This window comes from Carassius auratus, unplaced genomic scaffold, assembly GCF_003368295.1.
Source record: "Carassius auratus strain Wakin unplaced genomic scaffold, ASM336829v1 scaf_tig00035538, whole genome shotgun sequence".
Lineage (NCBI taxonomy): Eukaryota > Metazoa > Chordata > Actinopteri > Cypriniformes > Cyprinidae > Carassius > Carassius auratus.
Genome location: NW_020526239.1, coordinates 104,747 through 127,131, shown reverse-complemented (window position 1 = coordinate 127,131; position 22,385 = coordinate 104,747). Strand labels below are relative to the sequence as shown.

The window sequence follows — 22,385 nt, the reverse complement described above, 5'->3', positions numbered from 1 at the left end:
ATTCAAGGAAATTTTAAATGGTTTACTTTACAATGTCTCTCAAACACACACACATACACACACACACACAGATATATTTTGTGCTAACTGCATTCATGCATATCTGAAGTCCTCTTATATCTTTGTCCATAAGTTCTTCATTTTTTTACAGCCAAATTTGGAAACTACAAGAGAAACAAATACATAATTAGTATGTAAATATACTTTTCATTTTTAATTAGATTTAATGTCATTTTAAATGATAAAAGATAAATGCAAGGACTGGTGTTAAGTGCAAATGAACAAAACCCTTCACCTCCCAGAATGCCTGGTCATCAAAGCACTTCCTGTCCTGCTGGGGTCTCCAGATACTCCACTTCAGGAAAAGTCCTGCAAATGTTAATTGTAGTTGTATGTTTAGTTTGCCTCATTGAACTAAAACACAAAAATAATTGGTCACACAAGCGTTTAAAAAAATAGTCAAATCAAATTGCCTGTCACAGAGCAAATACATATCAATATATGCACCAGAAAACAGTTAAAACCAGCCTATGCTGAATAAATGCCCTATGCCCTTTTTTTTTTGCAGTGTAAGATATTTTGCTGGTCTTTTGCTCATATATTCATAACACAATAAAAAGCAAAAGAAACATATCTATTCTACTGATCTTTAGTGTGACTGTATCAGTGGTGTTGTTGGACCTGTAGCTGTGCCCATCACCAGACTCATGCACACCGTTATGAGGAGAACACAGATATGATACACAGCGAACTGCACCACTCTGAGAACACAGATACAACACAGTCAACATTAAAGGGAAAGTTCACCCAAAACTGAACATTTGCTAACAAAATACTCATCCTCAGGCCTTTCAAGAAGAAGATGAGTTTGTTTCTTCATCAGAACACATTTGAAGAAATGTAGAATTACATCACTTCCTCTGTCATGAATGGGTGCCGTCAGAATGAGAGTCCAAACATGACTCCAGTCTATCAATTAATGTCTTGTGAAATGGAAAGTTGTGTGTTTGTAAGAAACAAATCCATCTTAAAGGTGTTTTAAGTTTCAACATTTGTTTCTTGTAAAAATACAAATCCACAATCCTTTATAAACCTTCTATGAATGAAAAAGTCCATCCTTTGTTGTCCTCTCACATCAAAATTCCTCTAGTATGGTTTTCAACTGTTTCCACTTGTATCTGTGCATATTTCTCTCTTGATTGAGAAGAGACAACTTTTTCACTGGAGAAAGCTAAATTATGGATTATGGATTTCGTATTTTAGCTGGAACCAACTGTTTTAATTTACAAAACGTCTTGATGGATTTGTTTCTTACAAACACACAGCTTTTCACATCACAAGACATTAACTGATGGGCTGGATTACTTGTGGATTATTGCGGTGTCTTTATCAGCTGTTTGGACTCTCATTCTGATGGCACCCATTCACTGCAGAGGATCCAAGAGATAGAATGCTAAATTTCTCCAAATCTGTTCCCATGAAGAAACAAACTCATCTACTGTACACCCTGGGACTGGCCCGAAGGCGTGAGCAAATTTTTCTTTTTCTAGAGGTAAAGTTTTCCTTTAATGACATTTTATGGATACATGTCACAGGTTTGAAATAAAGTGAAAACATTTTACACTGTGCTTTCGTCACTGGCCAGCCGTAGAAATTAAAGTGCCAAACCATCCAGAATTCCGAACGGCATGCACGTTGAGTACGCTGCAGGTGTCATGACACTCAAAAGCCAGTAGCATGTGGTTCTGGAAGAAAGTAAAAACAGAAAATCATTCCTGACGGTTAATGTAATATCCAGTTTACACATCCAAAAGTGCGAGAACAGTTATGATTTAAATCTTTAACTAAAGCATAAAACATTATTATTGTCAGCTCAAGTGTTCCAGTCATTTAAGCAATATGGGTTTACTTTCTCTTGTTTGGTTCTTTTTGAAATGAGCTTACTGATGGGGTTTGAGCTAATTAGTCCAATCAGGTGATATGCATTACTCAGAGTCTTTAAAAAGCTCTCCGTTTTTAAGCTTTTATTGGAAATATTGGTGAAAATATTGTGTGACAGCATGATTGTGATAATTGAATGAGTCCCGAAATTGAGAAGCTATACTTTAACAGTGTGGTTTATTTTTATTGGAGACAGAGGGAGAAAGGCTTTTTCCTTTGGCCTCTTGGGTTTTGATTTTCTCTTGAAATCCTAGCTAGCCAGGTGTATTGGTAAAGAAAGACCCTCTGCTAGAGGCATTTTAAGTGTTGTGGCTTTTCCTTTAAGCCTGGTCTTTATAGAGGTTTCATTATGAAACACTAATTTTTTATGTTTTTCAAAACATTTAAACTTGCCATGTGGATCCACCAGAAAATCTTGACACCCAAACAAGTGTTTGATATAGACCTTATGCACCCAAGAAACAAGCACACAGTCATCTTTAGAATGATGTCTTTGAACTGTTTTGCAGTAGCTCTAAATATTTGGCATCACTGTCAAAGAGTAATTAGCTGCTGAATTGGATTTACTTGTAGAGTTAACAAAAGTTATCATGTGCACTAATGTTTGAAGGGCATGTCATAAATGTCAGTAGACTGGGATGATTTTAAAACAAGCAGATCATTCATTATTTATTTATTTTTATTTTTTTTTATATTTTTCTGGTTTTGCTTTAATTTTAAGTTTTAGCAGTTTTGTTGTATGCTTTAGTCATTTTAGTTTTAGTTTTGTTTAACTGTCTATATAGTTTTTAAGTTACTTTTATTTGCATTTTTATATGTAATTTTAGTTTATATTTATTATTTTAGTTCATTAAACCACAACTTAAAAATTATAAATGTTACACTTGCGATTAGCTGGAATTTTTATTCTAGAAATTCTATTTCAATCATTTTATATTATTGCTTTTCAAGTATTGAAAAGATATTTCTGCTAAGGATTTTTTTTTTCTGTTTTAAGTATAGGTTAACGTTAATAACCCTGACTCAAACAAGATAAACATTACACTTTCTTGCTCCTCCTTCATCACATATTACAACTATTACTTGTTCTCAGTTTGACTGCACAGTAAAAAAATAAATAAATTGAATAAGACTTTTGTGACTGATATGACTTTACCTTCATGTAGCGGAATCCCAAAGCTGATAAGAGAGCGGCACAGAAGCCGATCGTCATGGCAATCCACGGCATGTGGACTGCTGTCATGGCAACTCCAATGGCAACGCCACCGGACAGGGCAGAGCTCTGGACGTGAACCTGTGTAGAGGAAGTGCAGCAAACACCAGTCAGACATGTTACTCATATCATCATTTACAATGAATTATCTGAAAATCTGGTCAGCATTCCTGGATCCCAACTAAGTGAACATGAAATGCTGTTGACAACCCATTTTACTTTTATAATGTGAAACATTTTGTGATATAATATTAGAATTGTTTTCTACTGGGAATTCCTACAGCTGCTCACCATGTTCATCTTTCCTTTGGCGCTAGTGAGCATAGAGACAGACATTGCCATGACAACACTGACAGCCAGCGACAGATACGTCCCATAGATGACAGTAAGCTTCAGTTTGAGATCTCTCACCAGTGCTGAGTTAAAACTGGGCCAGAACATCCACAGGAACAGCGTTCCTTTGAGGAAGAAAGAAAGGGAGGATGTGCATAATTGAATTACAATATAGACATCAAATAATTACACTTTAGTTCTCGATCTGATTGGGTTCAAGAGAACTGAATCAATTCAAGAGTGATGATATCACTGTTTGTTCCACACAGGGATTTGTTCAGGTAATTTTCTGCAGATTACAACTATACTCTAGTAGGAAGCGATCAATGACTGTGTTTTTGAGTAATTCACTCAATCATTGAACCAGTTTGTTAAAAACGCTAATTCATTTAGCAACTAAACAAGAAAACAACCAATCAAGATACTGTAACTGAATTGGTGAAAGAAGCGGATTCATTCAGGAACAAAAATATCAGTCAGTCTTTATAACAGAATCACTGTTCACAATCGTTTCTAAAACTGATTAAGTAAAGAACATGAGAAGTTACTGTGTTTATGAGTGAATAATTGAATCTTTCATTCAAATGATTGGTGTAAAACGCTTATTTATTCAGAAATGAGTGCCCTAGTCAATTAATTATTTCTTTAAGCATTCAAAACATTGATTCATTAAGTAATGTGCTCACATTTACTGTAACAGTTATGAAACTCAATCATTATAAGCACAAACATTAAATAATCTGTAATTAATAATCTCTAGGAATTTTTTAGCTGTATAGTAAGTGAGTTAAACCAGTAAATAACGTATATTATAAATGTATAAAATAACGTGCTATTAAACATTCAACTATGTTTAAAGCTCACTGGAATTTGTTCTCTGTAAATTATCTGATGTGCCATTATGGCTATGGACTGAAACCAAGAAACTGGTTTAGAGTATAGAGGTTATTTTCTGAGTTTGATAGATAGTTAACTGATTACTGTACTCACCAAACATTGCCAGTAAGCCAGTCTTACGGTCAGTTTTCTCTTTCTCGTGCACCGGTTTGATCCCCTCTCTGTGCAGCACCCATGACACCATCACACCAAACAGAGCCCCGAAGACATGCAGCAGCATGATGCTGTACACTGGATCTGCCTGACACATGAGCTCTGCTTCAGTACAGTATGAAAATACACAGTCTGTCTGAATAAAACAGCATGCACAATCCTAGGTGGAATGGCTTGTAAGTATTCAGATTATTGTAAGTATTATTTAATTCAACTATTTTTGTCAATTATAATTTCAAAAGTTTCACATTATAATAATACATTTTTCAGTGTTTCGCAATTAAAAAAAAAATTAAAAGACTGGAAAGCTGTTTGTCCAGAAATGTTTCTACCATCTGAATTTGCCCATCTAAATATATCAGTTTTATTTTAAACTTTTTTACCGAAATTGGCTTGCAATGTACCTTGAGATGAAGATATGGGAAATTAATTTTTTTTTTATATCTGAGTATTTTTATCATTTTCTTGCACAAAAGAAAAAAATAATTTTTTTTTAATTTTTTTTATAACAATTATATATATATATATATAATTATAGCAATAATTATAAGGATAGGATAAGGATTATAAGGATAGCAATTATAATTTTTATCTGGGAAAGTAATACTTCTCTTACAAGGAACAGAGTTCGCAGGATCCACTGATTGACCACGAATCCTGTGACCTCGACCAGAGCCATTAGTAAGAGCTGGACAGGATTGGTCTTCCCATGGACTGCTCCCATGGCAACCAGAGCAGACGCTGCACAGAGCTCCGCCTCAATCACGCTGCAAGAGGAGCACAGACAGCATTTGATCAAGTCTGAGGCTGTAAAACATCTTAAAGTAATTGTTCACAAAAAATTTCAATTAGGCAAATTTGCACTTAACCTCAGGCCATCTTAAATTAATTTCTTCATGGGAACATATTTGGAGAAATTTAGCATTCCATCACTTGATCACCAATGGATCCTATCATCTGCTAAGAGCTGTAATGTATGCACCTCTTCATACTGATGTGGATCTCCTTTCTGTGGTGTCGTTGTGGCAGCAGAAAGCCATTCATCAAGACGGCCCACTGGATGGCCATGGCTGCCAACAGCATATTAAACCCTGATCCACTGAAACCATATCGTAAAAGGAACGTGGCCAGAAATCCAAACCCCATGAATATCATCACATGAGTATCTTGGAATTCTGTTGAAAGCAATGCATTTCCATTATTGCCAATGTATACGTTTCTAAAAGATATATATATATAAACTTTAAACATTTGGCTAAATGGTAGTCAGAATTTAATACTGCTTGTGGTAGAGAAATACTTCTTATCATCCAAAACCAGAGATGTTGTGGCTCCACACCCCAACGGCAACATGGCCCACATTTACAAACAAACCAATGTCAAATTATTATTTATTTTGGGTATGACTCCTTTATATATGGATTTTTTTTTTTTCTGGCCAAAATATATTTTAAATAGGTCCTAGACAGTGAAGCTCAATTAAATAAATTTTTGAAATGTATAATATATTTAGTTTCAATATACATACAAGCAAAATATATTTCAAAATGCAATTCCAATTTAACGGTAGCCTACTTTTAAGGTAAATGCATGTGGATGCGATTGCCTACTAGATTTATAATTACTTAATTTTTTTTTTTTTGCAATATTGTAATTGTTTTTTTGGTTTTTAAAGTATGTTCCTTGCTGATTTTATGTGATATGTTCACACGTGCAATAGACAACTTCTTCAAATGAAATATAATAATAAATGTAAATGTATATTACATACATTAAACCTATGGAGGCTTTTTTTAAATAAACATTTATATTTTTTAAATATATTTTAAAATATAATTGTATATTGGTAGAAAATATACTTAAGCAAATGCATTTTAAAACATATTTTAGGAAATATACAGTTTTGACATATCAGCTGAACATAGCAGGTTAACAAAAGGTAATGTGATTTAATGCTGTTCATAAATAACCACAAGTTTAAAAGTGAATGCAAGCCTGAACCCTTCAAAAATTCATAACACAGCCTTAATGTAAATCAGACTTACTAACCTGCATATGAACTGATGAAAAGCTTACTGTCAGACTCTCTGTCAATCAGCTCATGCTGCTCTATTTTCACAAAAAAGACAAACAGTAGGATAAAGATTGTTTCCAGCAGGAAGGCCACAAGAGGAAGCCTTGAGCGGAGACTGGGGGCGTACTGAGGAGCCATTATTAGGTGACAAACTGAGTGAATGTCTGTAATCTACACCCACCAGAGATGAGGAATATGTAAGATCACGTGCATGTAAGAGGCATGGAGGAGGTGTCTCCCAAAAATGAAGCCACCTTCATGTGCAATTAATTATTATGATGTCTCTGTATAATATTCGACAGAGTTTGTTGTATAATAAGACCATTGTCAAAAGAAAATGATGCAAGAAGTATTTAAAGTTTGTTATTCCCGTCCTACAGCACCTTCTGAGATCTTTACTGTTTTAGTTTTTTTGTTTTTCAGAGTAAAGTAACCTTAGGGATCTTGCAGTCTATTCAGAAATGTTGGTGGGGGCAGGGGCGGATCACCCTAAAAGAAAGCCTTGCCACCCCTGCTGCCACCCCAGTTGGCAGCAATTTGAAAATTTACAAGCGCAAATCTTTCCTGATTCGCGATCCCGCTCCGAACTCCCGAACTGATTCAAATGATTTGCGATCCCCAAACTGACTCAAATGATTCGCGAACCCGCTCCGAACTCCCAAACTGACTCAAATTATTCGCGATCCCTCTCCGAACTCCCAAACTGACTCAAATGATTCGCGATCCCTCTCCGAACTCTCAAACTGACTCAAATGATTCGCGATCCCACTCCGAACTCCCGAACTGATTCAACTGATTTGCCATTCCCCAAACTGACTCAAATGATTCGCGAACCCGCTTTGAACTCCCGAACTGACTCAAATGATTCCCGAACCCGCTACGAACTCCCGAACTGATTCAAATGATTCGCGATCCCGCTCCAAACTCCCGAACTGACTCAAATGATTCGCGAACCCGCTCCGAACTCTCGAATTGATTCAAATGATCCGCGATCCCGCTCCGAACTCCCGAACTGAATCAAATGATTTGCGATCCCCAAACTGACTCAAATGATTCGCGAACCCGCGCCCAACCATAGACAGTAAAAGAAGCGCCGAACTCCCGAACTGACTCAAATGATTCGCGATCCCGCTCCGAACTCCCGAACTGACTCAAATGATCTGCGAAGCCGCTCCGAACACTCACATTTTGAAACAGTGGTTTATTTTTCCATGTATGTTAACAGCACAAAAAAATCTCAAAGTATAATTATGTTTATCACAGACCAGAATATGAGATGGTCCCCTCAAAAAACTTTATAGCCTAATAATCAAAATTAATAATCATTATAACAGCATCACAATGAGTTTATCATGATATTGCAGCTGGACTCACTATGAGTTCCTGTGTTTTTCATTTCTAGGCTATTTACATCATGTAGTTTTTGTGTAAAGACACACGCAGTACATTATCAGCATTAAACAGCCTGTGCAAAGCTTTTTAATTGCAGTCTATAGTATTAGAATATGAGCTGGGTCATTCTGTCGATTCATTCAGGGCTGCTATGGGTTTAGTACAAACACAACATTAGTCTTGGGAGGTATAGTCTTGTCTCTTGGAAATGCAGAGAACAGCTTTCCTCAGCTTTCCTTAAGGCTGTCCTTGTACTGTTTGCAAATGGCTAAAAGGGAAGAAAAAAGAATACATAGAATCAGTTCACAGTTTTATGAAAAGCAATGAACTCCTTATAATCAAGTGATGATAAACTTAATCGGTAACACTTTTGAATAACGGTCCATTAGTTAATATTAGTTAACTACTTTAGTTAACATGATCTAAGCAAGAACAATCCTTCTACAGCATTTATTAATCTTAGTTGATGTTAATTTCAACATTTACTAATGCATTATTTAAATAAAAAGTTGTGCTTGTTAACATTAGTTAATGCACTCTGAATTGTATTTTGAAACTGTATTTTCATTAACTAACATGAACAAAGATGAATAAATACAGTAATAAATGTAATAAATGTATTGTTCATTGTTTGTTCATGTTCGTTAATGAATATTAACTGAAATACTAGTATTCTAAAGTGTTACCACTTCATCTTTGCAAATAAGTAACGGTAGTGAAATGAAAGAGAAGATTTAGCTCCATCATTAATCTAGACAGTCAAAGGGCTCACTCTGTATATTTTGCTCATAACACCATTTAGTTTATTATATAAATTAAACTAAAATATATAATGTTAAAAATGACCAAAAAACATCGAGAAACAACCGCTGAGTCTTACCTATGAAAGATAACACCCCGAGATCTGTTTTTATTATCGTGTGACGCTTTGTAGGTGTCCAATCTGTCGATGAGTCAGGTACGTTTCCTGATGTGAGAGTTATGAGAGATTGAGAGTTGCCCGCTCCAATATGGCGGCGACGTTGACGTGCAGTCGAGCGGCCGCATCTAGGTATTGCTATGTCTATACCATAGACAGTGAAATACGCATCTCTCATAAATCATACGCAAAAATCGTACGAAGAGTCCCGCCTGAATCAATCCTATTGGTCAGGGAGCACTACCTGATTTGTCCACAAAGACAGCGATTGGTGGGGTGAGGAAAACCTGTCAGCAGCACCATTTCCCTTTCTTTGATACCGCAACAAAAGAGGCCGCTGCTTATTGGCTGTTTGTCTTGCCATTCAAATTGACAGCCCACAGATGCGATTCCTATTTGCTCAGCGGCCTGTCAGTCAAACCTGTCTGGGCCCGTGTCTGTGCGTCTGCGCCGAGAGAAGGAGGAGGGTCTTCCACTCAGTCTTTTTATTTATTTCTTTGTTTCCAGGAGAAAAAAACAACAACCACGGCGGTATATTCCTTTGCTGGAGCGCCAATGTTTCCCGTCCGAATAAGAGAGAACCCTGGACCATACTGCTGTACGTATTAAAAAGCCCGATTTAAGGGGGCGAGGATGAAGCGGCGCAATGCGGACTGCAGCAAGCTCCGACGGCCCTTAAAACGGAACCGAATCACCGAGGGGATCTACAGCAGGTACAATCCAGACCTTCGGAGCGAACCGTTATCATTCAGGATGGACCCAGATTTCGTTTTTATTATGATATAAGATATCACAGAGAGACTGTAAATCGCCTAACCGAGCTGAGCTGTCGTCAACAGAGCTTGGCTGGAGGTAGACAGTCGTCTCCGCAGAAATGAATAAGCTGCCGTAGGCCTCATTACAGCGATGCGCTTTAAAAGAAAGAAACCCGCGAAGCCCACCGCCGTGGGCTCGAGACCCGACGGTTAGAGTCACTAACTGTCAGTCATCAGAATCAGTCATCGAGACAGTTGATCGATTTTGATTTCCTCTCACAAGACCGCAAGGAGAATAACCTTAATTTAATTAGCAAATCTCATATGTAAATTAGGGGAGTTTATTCAAATAAAGGTTTCTAAGAGACTGCTGGAAGGTTTTTAAATGCCCGAGAAGCCAAATAACTGAAGTTGGCTCAGTCTTTCCTCAGAAGTTTGGGAGACCGGAGGCAGTTACGAATTTGTTTACGTTTTCCTTGGGAACTCACGAACTACTACACATTTTGTATTTAAAATATATATATGTGGAAAAAACTAACAGTATATCTATGGTAAGTTAGTATTTTTTATTGCCAGGAATAATGTTTAAATTAATGTTATTGTTTGAAATATTATCCAAATCTGACTTTTTGTCTGTGAAACACAAAAGATGTTTCTAACTTCACTCACCATTCACTTTACTTTAATTTTACATAAAATTATAAAGCAAATGCCTGAATGATGAATGTCGTTCTGAGTGACTGACATTTCCTTTTGTGTTCCACACAAGAAAGAAAATTATCCTTTTGTAAGGATAATTAATTTAATTAAGGCTAACTTAGTTGCACACATTTCATGTGAGGGATAATTTTTTTTGCAGTTCAGTCTTTCATTGAGAGCCTAAGTTTGTTAGTCTGTGTTTTTGTTTTCGTAAGCTTTGTCATGGAGCATCTGACCTGTCAATCAAAAGTGATGTTGTGAAGTGGTTTTATGCAGCAGTATTGCATATTTCATATCTTAGCACTTAGCAGTTGGTATAACCTCTCATATAATAACTTTAATCTCTATGTATGGGGTGCCGGTCATATTGCTAACCCAGTGCCAGTGTTTGGGTCTGTTCAGTGTTTGGTATATAGTATATTTGCTGGTGGTCATATAAGGGGGGGTGAAATGCTCGTTTTCACTCAATATCCTGTTAATGTTGAATACCTATAGAGTAATACTGCATCCTTCATAACTCCAAAAAGTCTTTAGTTTTATTATATTCATAAGAGAAAGATAGTATGTACCGATTTTTCCCGGAAAAACACGACCGGCTGGAGGCGTGACGTGTGGGCGGAGCTAAAGAATCACGAGCGCGAGTAAGCTTTTGCGTTGAGAGCATTTGGAAGCTGTGACATTACTGTGAGGAAAAAAAAAACATCATCTAAAACAAACCATGGCTAACAGTCAGATTCAGCCGTTTATTTATTATCCAGAATCAGATCCCGAGGCTGAAACTGAACGAGAGCAGCAGCAGCAACGACTCTCTCCGAACGGGGCTCGAACCCGGGTCTCCGGCAGGGGAGGCGGACGCACTAATAAGGAGGCAGAGGTATTTTAAGCAGTTTTACTCACCGCCTGCGGTTCCAACACGCGATCGTGACCCTTTTTCGTTGGGACTGCATTATCCTTAAGAAATAAACGATGTGCAAATCCGGCGTCAAACTGGGCCTTGTGAACAAGCATCTTCGAAATGCAGGGAACAAACACAAACACTTGCACAACTCGGTTGATGCTCTGTAAAAATAAACTCCATCCACTGGTCCCTTAATGCTTTTTCTCTTTTGGTAATCTGTGCAGGGTTGTCTTGCCCTGGCAACCAAAAACACACTTCTTTTTTGACATTTCGCGACGCTCTCGCTCTGATCAGTGAATGTCTGTTGTGCTCTCAGTGCTCTGCTATACGGGAGCGCGCACTCTTCCGGCAGAAGTGCCCTTAGGACCCATATAAGGAAATTCCGCTCCATCTAACGTCACACAGAGCCATACTCGAAAAAAACTTTTTCCAACTCTTTAACAGTGTAAAAAACTCAGTATGCATGAAATAGCATTTCACCCCCATTTAATTTCAAATGTTTAAAGCAAGATGTCAGTGAAGTGTACTATACCAAATTCACACTGCAGAAGTGCTCATTTTCACATAGTTTCTGAAGGTTTTTTCATAAATTGTTTTTTAAACTGTTAAAAAGTTTCTTGAATAACAGATATACAGTGTGAGAAGGCCAGTGCATTAAAACCATTCAGTTTAATCACCGCTCAATTTTAATGTGCTGCTTTAATTGATACGTGCACACACACATACACACCACAGTCACACACAGAGATCTGAGATCGTGCTGTGCAAAAAGTAACATTCTGAAGCTCATAAACATCATTTCAGCGCTGCCATGCAACTTTTACTAATCCATAATGAATCGCTACATTATATTTCTCTGCAACAAAGGGGGTAAAATCGTAGTTTTTTAAGTAATTATACTCCGCTTCATTGTTTAAGAGACATACGCAGACAATTTCGACATCTCTCTGTCTCTCTCTTAAAATAAAGTAATAAAAAGTAGTTTGAATCATTGGATAAATCTATCGGTCATTTAAAGGTGCTGTATGTAAGTTTTTGACTCTACTACAGCATAAAAATATCATAATATGTTTGCAAATATGTAAGAAACATGCTAAGTTAACATATTTGTTTATCTGAAAAACAATATTACAGTCAGTTATTCTTCTTTGAAAATGTTAAATCCTGGCTGGAATGTCCATTTCTGTTTTGGTTTGTTAAACCTGCCCACTGCCAGTTTACCCAATTGTGTTTCGGCACCCATTTCATTTTCATTTGGCACCCAGCGCATTTAATTTCATTCATCAAGTGTTCATCGTTCCTGTTGTTGTCGTCAATCTGGTAAAAATGTGCATCAAGTCTGAGGAGCAGGTGAAAAAAACCCCTCTCCAATACCCCTTACAAACACAATTCTACATACATCACCTTTAACATTTCTATCGTAAAACGTACCGTTAAAAGTTGACTAATAAATGGTTTGGAGCTTCACCTTACATTGGTCTCTTTAATGTTAAACTGATGCTTCCTGCTCTGCTTCTGTGAACAGTAAATCCTGCCTACTTTGATTTGATTGACCATCAGTCATTTTGACATTGAAGAGTGATGTTAGACAGCTGATGGTTTGATCTGAAGTGCCTAGTATGTGCAATGGTCGCGCATGCATCCGTAGACTAGTGCAAATTAATTCTCACACTTTAATAGTATTTATAGCTCCCAAAAGGGTGTGTGACTATGAGAAGTTGTTACCTCAAAATGTATGTTATTATGCAGCTTTGAAACTACTTTTTCTCATGTGTAATATGTGTTGCATATGCAGATGCATTGGCTGTCAACTTTGATGACGTGCAGATGCATCTGTAACACGTGTTATCATCAGATGTGTGTTATTGCTTTTCTCAGTGAGGTGGAATTGAGCAAATATGTAATCAGCCCAGATCTACCAGTCCAGTGACTTTTTTTTTTACTTCTGTTGACACAATAATTTCTGTCATCTCAACACTATTAATAGCATCTTCAGCACCTGTATGAGCAGCGGAGAAATATGTAGATGCTATGCTATTAAATGAATCATACTTTTTAAAGACAGAAAAGCTGTAGTATTCCCACTCATTTAAATGAATCACCAACACCAGCACTTTTTTGTTAAGATTAATGTTAAGATTATGCATGCCATTTATGCATGTTTAAACACTTTAAGCTGTGTTTAATGTATGTTAATCATTTTTGAAATTATTTTATTTTTAGCTATCTAAATGCTTCGATTTTTGTGAAACAAAGAATGATTACAAAATTGGTCTGGTGACAAAGTCTTTAGGGCCATTTAATGGGCAAAAAACACATTTAAAATCAAGATTCGCAATGAATCACATTGACATTTATTCTATATATCGCTGAGGCGTAATTATAGTCTAAATAAAGAATATCTGGTTGATTTAGTATTTAGGATCTGCATTGCTACATCTGGAGATACATCTTGGCATCCTACTCTTGGCTTCTTCTCATCCCTATATAAACATAATCTGCTTCATTCACTACACGCTGAATTGGAGAAAGCCAAACAGTGATTACATCCTCCCCCACCTACCCATGCTTCATTGGGTTGGATTTACTACTGGAGCTCACGATGGAATTGCTTGTACGTGTCGCTAAATGTTCTTTGGCTCAAGACCACATGTGGGGTCTTATTCAAAGAGATGAGATTTTGAATGAATGATTGAATGGTTTGGTAATAATATCCCTTCTTTTTTGTTTCAGTACGTTCCTGTACCTGAAGTTTCTGGTGGTCTGGGCGCTGGTGCTGCTGGCAGACTTTGTCCTGGACTTCCGCTTCGAGTACCTTTGGCCTTTCTGGCTCTTCATTCGCAGTGTTTACGACTCCTTCAGATACCAGGGCCTGGTGAGTACGTGAGACAAGCGCTTCATCTAGATAAAAGGACTAAATAATTAAAGGCATCGATTGGTCATGCTCATGTTGGTCCAATACAAAATCAAATGTTTATCAAAATATCTGAGCTCCTGTTTACCATACATGGTGATTTCTACTGCTTATAAATCTTATAAGATTTTTTTGTTTGACTGGCAGAAATGTAATTTTTAGCACACACACGCACATATATATATCTTTATATATTGTATGTATTTTTTTATATATATATATTATATATCGTAAATGTTCTATGAAATGGCTGCTGGAAATTAGCTTTGCCATCAAAGGAGTGAATGACATTTTAAAATATTTTAAAATAGAAAACATAGTTTAAATAGTTTTTTAAAATTGCAATAATATTTTGTAATATAACTGTTTTTATTATGTTTTTTGTCAAATAAATGCAGCCTTGATGCGCATTAGAGACTTCTCAGAAGAACATAAAAAAAATCTTATTTGTTATACTGTCTGAAGACTTTATGCATCTGTTTATGAATTTGAGATTATCAATAATCCTTTGAGGGACATAAACTAGTTTATACTCTTATTTAGTCTTCTCTGAGATTAAGATATTTATACATTTTCAGAAGTTCAGTCATCAGTATTGTGATTTGTGTATTGTATTGTGACAGCACTTTACATGCATCCACTACTATAAACGTATGTTATTGTTCCTCTTATGTCTCTTAAATAATAATGAAAACGGCATAAACACAAAATGCTGTTTATGGTTGTTTTATATGATGTTTTGCATGTCTCGCAGCAGGATGGTGAAAATGACATTTTATTGAGGCCTGTGAAATGACATTTCACGCTAGTTGCACATGTGATGATCTGATGCATCTCTCTCTCTGTGTTGCAGGCTTTCTCAGTGTTTTTTGTGTGTGTGGCATTCACATCAGATATTATATGTCTGCTGTTCATCCCAGTGCAGTGGCTGTTCTTTGCAGCCAGCACATATGTGTGGGTACAGTACGTCTGGCACACAGGTAAGAGCCGCACACCTGTTCATATTGTATTACATGATCACCCTGCCATCGTTGATCTGGTATGTTTTGTGGTACTGCTACTGAAGTCTAACCTCAAGCTTACAGCTGATTGGTCAGTGGTTTGTGAACCTTCATGACTTGCACCTTTGACTTCCTCTATAGACAACCTCAAACTGACATGTCTGTCATTCAGAGTGTCAGTCTGGTATGGTGTAGACACACTTTTGACTCCATCTCTGGTTTCTTGTATCCTCTTTATAAAGATGGATTAAAATACATTTAACAAATGTGTGGACTCCAGCTTGAGAGGATCATTCCCATGCTGTTGTGAGCTTTTGTTGTCATAACATGATTTATTCTGGCTTTATAACATGCGCACACACGCACTGTGACCTTGCAGCTGTAAGCTTGGTTATTTCTGAGCAGCTCTGGATCTTGATGTCAACAAAAGGATTTGCTTCAAATGACTCCCTCGAACTGTTTAGAGCTGATCCTTGATTCAGATTCACCCATAGAGTGTGTGCTTGAATGGTTGTGGGTTTGTTTAGAGTAATTCTGGCTGTTAATGTTGAGATTATTACACTCATTCACTGTTGTCAACTGAAGTATTTTAAAGACATGTTGAATTGACCATTCTCCTCTCACACACTCCATCTCTCCACAGAACGAGGGGTCTGCCTCCCCACTGTATCGCTATGGATACTTTTTGTTTATATTGAGGCAGCTATCAGATTTAAAGATTTGAAACACTTCCACGTGGACTTGTGTCGTCCGTTTGCAGCACACTGGTATGCCAATTTTCTTAGTCCTTACTTGCATTGATGAGTCAAACATTGGCACTGATTGTGAGCAAGTTTCAGCTTTATCTGTCTGCTTTCCTCTATATTCAGTCATATAGCAGTGCACAGTAATAATTCCACGACATTTGAAGTGGTGCAGAAAACAATGGCTCAAGTTTTTCCCCATTAAAATGTGTAGAACAAGTTACTCAGACCAAAGCATGGAGTTACGGTTCTTACTTGTGTCTTCAGGGTTTTTTGGGATGTTTTTTTCCCCAACAATGCTAATCATATGATGTCCAATTTCTGTGTTCACAGTATCGGGTACCCGGTGGTGACGCTGGGCTTTGGTTTTAAGAGTTATGTAAGTTATAAGATGCGTCTGCGGAAACAGAAGGAGGTGCAAAAAGAAAACGAATTTTACATGCAGCTGCTGCAGCAGGCGTTACCTCCAGAACAACAGCTCATACAGAGACAAGAGAGAGAAGCAGAGGAGGGTAAGGACTTTGCACAGTGTCTCCTGACGGCAGTAGTTTAGAGACATGTTGCACAGTTTCTGCAAAGCTCTTTATTGGCCATGGCTGTCAAGCTCTAAAAAGGAGTGAAAAACAACCTACATTGAAGCCTTTTCCTCACTTTCATAAATCACATGACATGGAACATGCCAGAGCTAGATGGACTTCTTCAAATGCATTTTTAAAGTGTTTGTTAAATTTTAAAGTGTTTTAAACTGATATGAACAGACTTTGTTTAAAGAAACTTCAAAAATTGTTCATAGCAGATGTGACATGAGTAAATATTTTTCTCTCTTTCTCATTTATAAGCAGCAGCAGCAGCAGCAGCATCTAAAGGCATTCATGATGTAGACTCTCCAGCTGTGGCACAGAACGGCTCGGCGGGCGGTAAAAAGCCATCATCCAACACCTTACCAGAGCTGGAATACAGAGAGAAAGAACGAGGCAAGAACGAGTCCAAAAAGCAACACAACCAGAACCATCACAGCAGCACCAGCAGCATCTTACCATCAGTGGACAGTAAAGCTCAGGAGATGGAGTACATGGAGAACCACGTGAACAGTAAGAGACTGAGCAGCTCAGATCTGCTGGGCAGCACTGAGAACCTGCTGAAAGATGAACACTCTTCATCGTCCTCCTCTTCCTCCTCCTCCAACTCCAACAAAAATTACAAAAATGCCAACGGAGGAGGAGGGGGAGGGAGCTCCTCGCCCCGGGGGCACGGAACAGCCAATGGCAGTGTGCCATCTTCCTCTGGGCCTTCGTCGTCCGCGTCTTCCTCAAGTAAGGGAGACCGGAAACAGAAGTGTGGAGGAGGGAAAAACAGAGACCCTGTGGAAAACTGCATTCCCAACAATCAGCTGAGTAAACCGGAAGCGCTCGTCAGGTTAGACTCGCACACAACATCTGTATCAAAATCAGGGCTTCACATTAAAACAGCAGCTCTAATGTTCAGCTGGGTGTGTGAGAACACTGCACACTAGTAAACAATAATGCTTTGTTATTTGTTTCTCAATCTGATAGAAAGCATTAATAAACAAGACTTTTTTTTCAGTTTTCCCAAAACTGAACTGAGGGCAAAAAGAGTCGAGTTCACTTTCTTCGATCTTTTCCTTTTTATCACATTTGTGATAAATTGTGGTCCTTTTGCTGTGTTCTGCAAATGTTTGTATTTGAGAGTCATTTCAGTAGGAATACATGCAATTTGAAATTTCGGTTAAGGGTGAAAGCTTTCCCCACACAGATTTCGAAACCGGTTCAAGTTGTCACATGAATTTGCTGCATTGACCAACAGAAAGCTGTTTGGTTTGTAATTGATGATGCAAAATGAACCTTTTTTTCCATGTATAATTTTGCTAAAGTGATCATACATTTTAATTAGTAATCCGCTGCATGTGAAATTTCGTAGCGTTGCCAGAATAGGTAATACATTTTATGAAGGAATTAAAAAGGTATGGGTGTATGTGCGTGTTTTGAATGCATTCTGGACTTACCAGATCTGCATGGTTATAAACTACAAAGATACACTTGGAAATAGTAGGTGATCTAGGTCCTACTGTTTTTCAAAAACTGAGTATTTGGACATACTATTCTTATGGCATACCATATCTCACATACTATTTCATAGGGAATTTAGTCCTTTTCTTTGCTACCTATACACTGAATTATATTATAAAATATGGTGGTTCTAAAAACATTCTTGGTTGCGGACAATTTAGTAGTAAAACAGACCACGAAACACCTCAAATCTGGGAGAAACCTCCAATTTCCTCAAAACAGTTAGTTTTATATCATCTACTTAACCTGCTTAGCATTTTTGTGCATCATTGGGATTTATATCATGCTTTGAGCAAGTTTGGATGCCCAGAAATGCTGTCTATTTAGGTACCCTCTTAGGTTTCAGGAAGCTCAGTCCTTTTCTCTAAATTCACTTTTAGGCTGGAGCAGGATGTTAAGAAGCTGAAGGCAGACCTGCAGGCTAGCAGACAGACCGAACAGGATCTGCGCAGTCAGCTGGGCTCTCTAGGCAGCTCTGAACGCAGCATACGCTCTGAGCTCGGACAGCTGCGACAGGAGAACGAACTACTGCAAAACAAGTGAGACATCCCATCTTCAGTTTGCTCCTTAAGAGAGCACAGAGCAGATATTAATGCAAACTCTTCTTTTGTGTGTTCAGACTTCATAACGCCGTGCAGGCGAAGCAGAAGGACAAGCAGACAGTGGGGCAGCTGGAGAAGCGTCTGAAGGCAGAACAGGAGGCTCGTGCTGCAGCAGAGAAACTGTTAGCAGAGGAAAAGAAACGCAAGAAGCTGGAGGAGGCCACAGCGGCCCGTGCAGTCGCTCTCGCTGCAGCAACCAGGTGCTAATGACACACCTTTGCCTCATTCCATTGCATTTCATTTCCTAACATTCATTCTGTTATATATTGTGCATTTCATTCTCTTCCTTTCCATTTCAAAAGTTTGGGATCAGTAAGATTTTTCAATGTTTTTGAAAGAAGTCTGTCTCTTATGCTCACCAAGGGTTGATTAAAAAAATTAAACTGTAAAGTAAAATTGTGAAATATTATTACAATTTAAAATAACTGTTTTCTTTTGTTTTATATTTTAAAATGTCATTTACTCCTGTGATGCAAAGCTGACATTTTTAGCCGACATTACTCCAGTCTTTGATGATAAAGTTCAGAAGAACAGCATTTATTTGAAATAGAAATCCTTTATAACTTTATAAATTTCTTTGTCGCTTTTAATTAATGTAATTTTTCCTTTCTAAATAAAATTGCTTAGAAAAAAGTTATCTTACTGACCCAAAATAGATAACGTATGCCATACACATTTTTTTTCTGCCTCTCCATTCTTTTTTTCTTTTTTACAGCCTGATTTTTTTTTTATAGCTTTGCCTTCATCCATTCTGTCTGTTTCTCACACGATTCTCTCTTTTCCTTCGTTAGTTATGTCTTCCCTTTCATGAGATCTGTTTCTGTTTTCTTTCCATAAAACTCCAGGATATTTCACTTTTTCTTCTTTTTTGTATGTGAACTAATGTGCGTCTATTTGTGTCTATCAGAGGTGAGTGCACAGAGTCTCTGAGGAGGAGGATTTCTGAGCTGGAGACGGAGTATAAGAAACTCACGCTTGACATCAAGGTGAAAGAAGAACAAATCAGAGAGCTGGAGCTCAAAGTTCAAGTGAGGAAATGTTCAAATGCCATATTCGCTATTAATGTTTCAAAATCTTCTGTAAATGGAGACGTGGTATAAAAATACACTACTACTCCTCCTCTTTCTAGGAGCTACATAAATATAAGGAAAATGAGAAGGACACAGAGGTTCTGATGTCAGCGCTGTCAGCGATGCAGGATAAAACCCAGCACCTGGAAAACAGCCTCAGCGCTGAGACCCGAATCAAGCTGGACCTCTTCTCTGCCCTCGGAGATGCTAAGAGACAGCTGGAGATTGCACAAGGTCTTCCATCACACACTTTTGTCCAGATTACCCACCAGGAGATCAGCATTTAAATTTGAAAACTACTTAATAATTTGTTCCTGTCTGGATTTGTGTTCTTTTAGGTCAAATTCTGCAGAAAGACCAGGAGATTAAAGACCTGAAGCAGAAGATAGCAGAGGTCATGGCCGTCATGCCCAGCGTGGTGTATTCCCCAGATACAGGCAGCATGACCCCAGTCACGCCCCATTACTCCTCCAAATTCATGGACACCGGTCCATCAGGACTGGACCCCAATGCGTCTGTTTACCAGCCCCTGAAAAAATGAATGCTTGTCACCCACCACAGCAGACCTACACTCATTCTCACATACACAGACACACATATACATGCAAACACACAGTCTTCTCTGGTTGTTGTTTTTTTTTTCTCAATAGGCCCAGATTCTGATTCATCTTTGGCATGTCTGTGGCTCAGATTGCTTTTTTTGGTTTAGTTTTTTTCGTCTTCTATTACTCCAGCTTCTTGCCTGGTGCGAAGGATGTTGTATTGTGTGACTGTATCTGTTGTAGTAAAAAAACAAAAGACAAAAAAGAGGACTTTTAAGGGACATCACACGTTGAGTAGGAAACTGCCGTTTCTTTTCTCTTGTATATGTCTAGAAACCTCACAGAAGTTGGTGAGTTATCTTCCCTCAGTCCATTCAGAGATCGCTCGCATCCATTTGTTTTCCTCTTTGGATTTCAGCCTTGATGTTAGTTTTTTTTTCTCTCTCTCGGGGGGAGTGATGCAAAGCAGGGCAAGTGTGAGATCCGTTGTCCCAGGTGCTTTACCCCATATCAGAAGAAAATTTTTACTCAAGAATGTCACCATCTAATATGAGAAGAATGTAACGCAATGTTCAAAAACCAAAACGTCCCAGAAACAATGCAACAAAATGATCTCACTTCTCAGTATGTCAGGATCGGATGACTCCCGGTCTTTAAGGACTCGATTGATGGACCGAAGCTTCATCTGTGGATTGCTTTTCTTCCTCCTGGTACAAAAAGACAAACTGCATCACAAACGCAGTCCAGCAGCGTAATTCACCAGTTACAGATAATTAGTGCCTTCATATGGGACCTCATTGGTGGAACCGAAAGATCTCTTCCCTCCCTCTGCCACGTCATGCCTCAAACACATCCTTTTTAGTCACGTACAGCAAACGGACTCCACGCTTGTGAATTCGGTCATTTGTTTACATTATAATTTATTTATCCAACGTTGCACTATTGCACTGTTGACGAGCTCGTAAGGGAATATCATAAGTATGAAAATGCGGGATACTTTCCCCTCCTTGTTTTCTTTATTGTATTGACCATCTTTCAGTTTCAGACGGAAGCTAGTGTAGTCCAGTGCCAACTAAGACTGTAATTTTGTTGAAAAAGAAGTGTTTTAGATCCATCAGGTTAATGGCTGGTCCCACGAACAGAAGCTAGAGGAGAGTATTATTGCTATTATTATATGGTTTGTGTCTGGTTTTCAGAGAAATACTTGGTTGTGCCGCTTGATGGCGCCGTTGCGTTCAGAAAAGTGTTGCTACTTTAAATCCATGAGACTCTTGAAAAGGTGTTCGTCGGACCATCATCACACTTGATGTGCAAATAAATTCAGATCCAGATGTCTGCTAAACATGAAGTATTACCGGGTAAAAGGGAGAACGTCCTGAGCCAACCCACCTTTTGGAAAAACCCTCAGATTTGTGTTAAAGCGAATAGATTTTGCCAACCAGATGAAGTCAGTTCCTTCAAACGAGTTCTGTTGCGAGTAGTTTCAGAAGGGGAGAAGGGTTACTGTGTGAGTATTCTATCAGTGAATGATGGGCGGGAGGGGGGCGGGGTTTAGACAGAGTCAGTCCTATGTGGTATAGTCGTGCTCTGAGATGGTTGTTGTTTTTGGTGTCTGTGTTTTTTTAAAACTATGATGTGATGGAGGAAGTGGGAATGTTTGCAGAGTCCAAGTGGTTTAAATGAAAGAGTTGTTTTGTTTTCTTTGCCCACTGTCACTTCTCTCTTTCTGTCTGTTTTTTTTTTTCGGCCAGACCTCGGCTGCACTCTCTGTGAGGTCTCTGTGAGGTTTCAAGTAATAAAACATTTTTTTCTGGCATATGTCATTCTTTTGTGGGTTGTCCATTGATTGTTGTGGTTTTTAAATGCTTGCATGCAAAATAATATGTGGGGCACAATATATAAAGTGTTTTGACAGCAAGGAAAAACATTGCTGAATGCAATTGATAAAACAGAGCTAACCTTATTATTATGGCTTATTTTGGGCTGAGCAAAGGGTTAATGCATTAGGAAGAATGACAATGAAACCATTACAATGTTCTGAATGTCACGATTTTATCTACATAAATTGAATTAAATTTAAAATGTTTTCCTCTAAGAGTAGGTAAATATTTGTTTATCTGATTTCTTGGGACAGATTTTCATTGACAAATGG

The 22,385-nt window shown here is 38.0% G+C and overlaps 1 protein-coding gene and 1 pseudogene across 4 annotated transcripts; one reads left to right on the top strand and one right to left on the bottom strand.

Moving 5' to 3' along the window:
- Window positions 1-7: 7 nt before the first annotated feature.
- Window positions 8-6,749, bottom strand: LOC113082020 (ammonium transporter Rh type A-like; annotated as a pseudogene).
- Window positions 6,750-9,319: 2,570 nt separating this feature from the next.
- LOC113082023 (macoilin-2-like) lies at window positions 9,320-22,056 on the top strand. 4 transcript variants are annotated; one of them, XM_026253935.1, is made up of 11 exons: window positions 9,320-9,635; window positions 14,008-14,149; window positions 15,042-15,168; window positions 15,833-15,956; window positions 16,266-16,444; window positions 16,778-17,348; window positions 18,400-18,558; window positions 18,639-18,821; window positions 19,529-19,649; window positions 19,751-19,925; window positions 20,030-20,232. In XM_026253935.1, the coding sequence occupies exons 1-11, from the start codon at window positions 9,556-9,558 to the stop codon at window positions 20,230-20,232; spliced, it is 2,064 nt and encodes a 687-aa protein (XP_026109720.1). In that variant the 5' UTR covers window positions 9,320-9,555. The 4 variants fall into 4 exon arrangements, with proteins under 4 accessions (XP_026109720.1, XP_026109719.1, XP_026109718.1 ...); XM_026253934.1 differs by having other exon boundaries at window positions 16,775-17,348; XM_026253933.1 differs by having other exon boundaries at window positions 9,556-9,635; window positions 16,772-17,348; window positions 20,030-22,056.
- The last annotated feature ends 329 nt before the right edge of the window (window positions 22,057-22,385 follow it).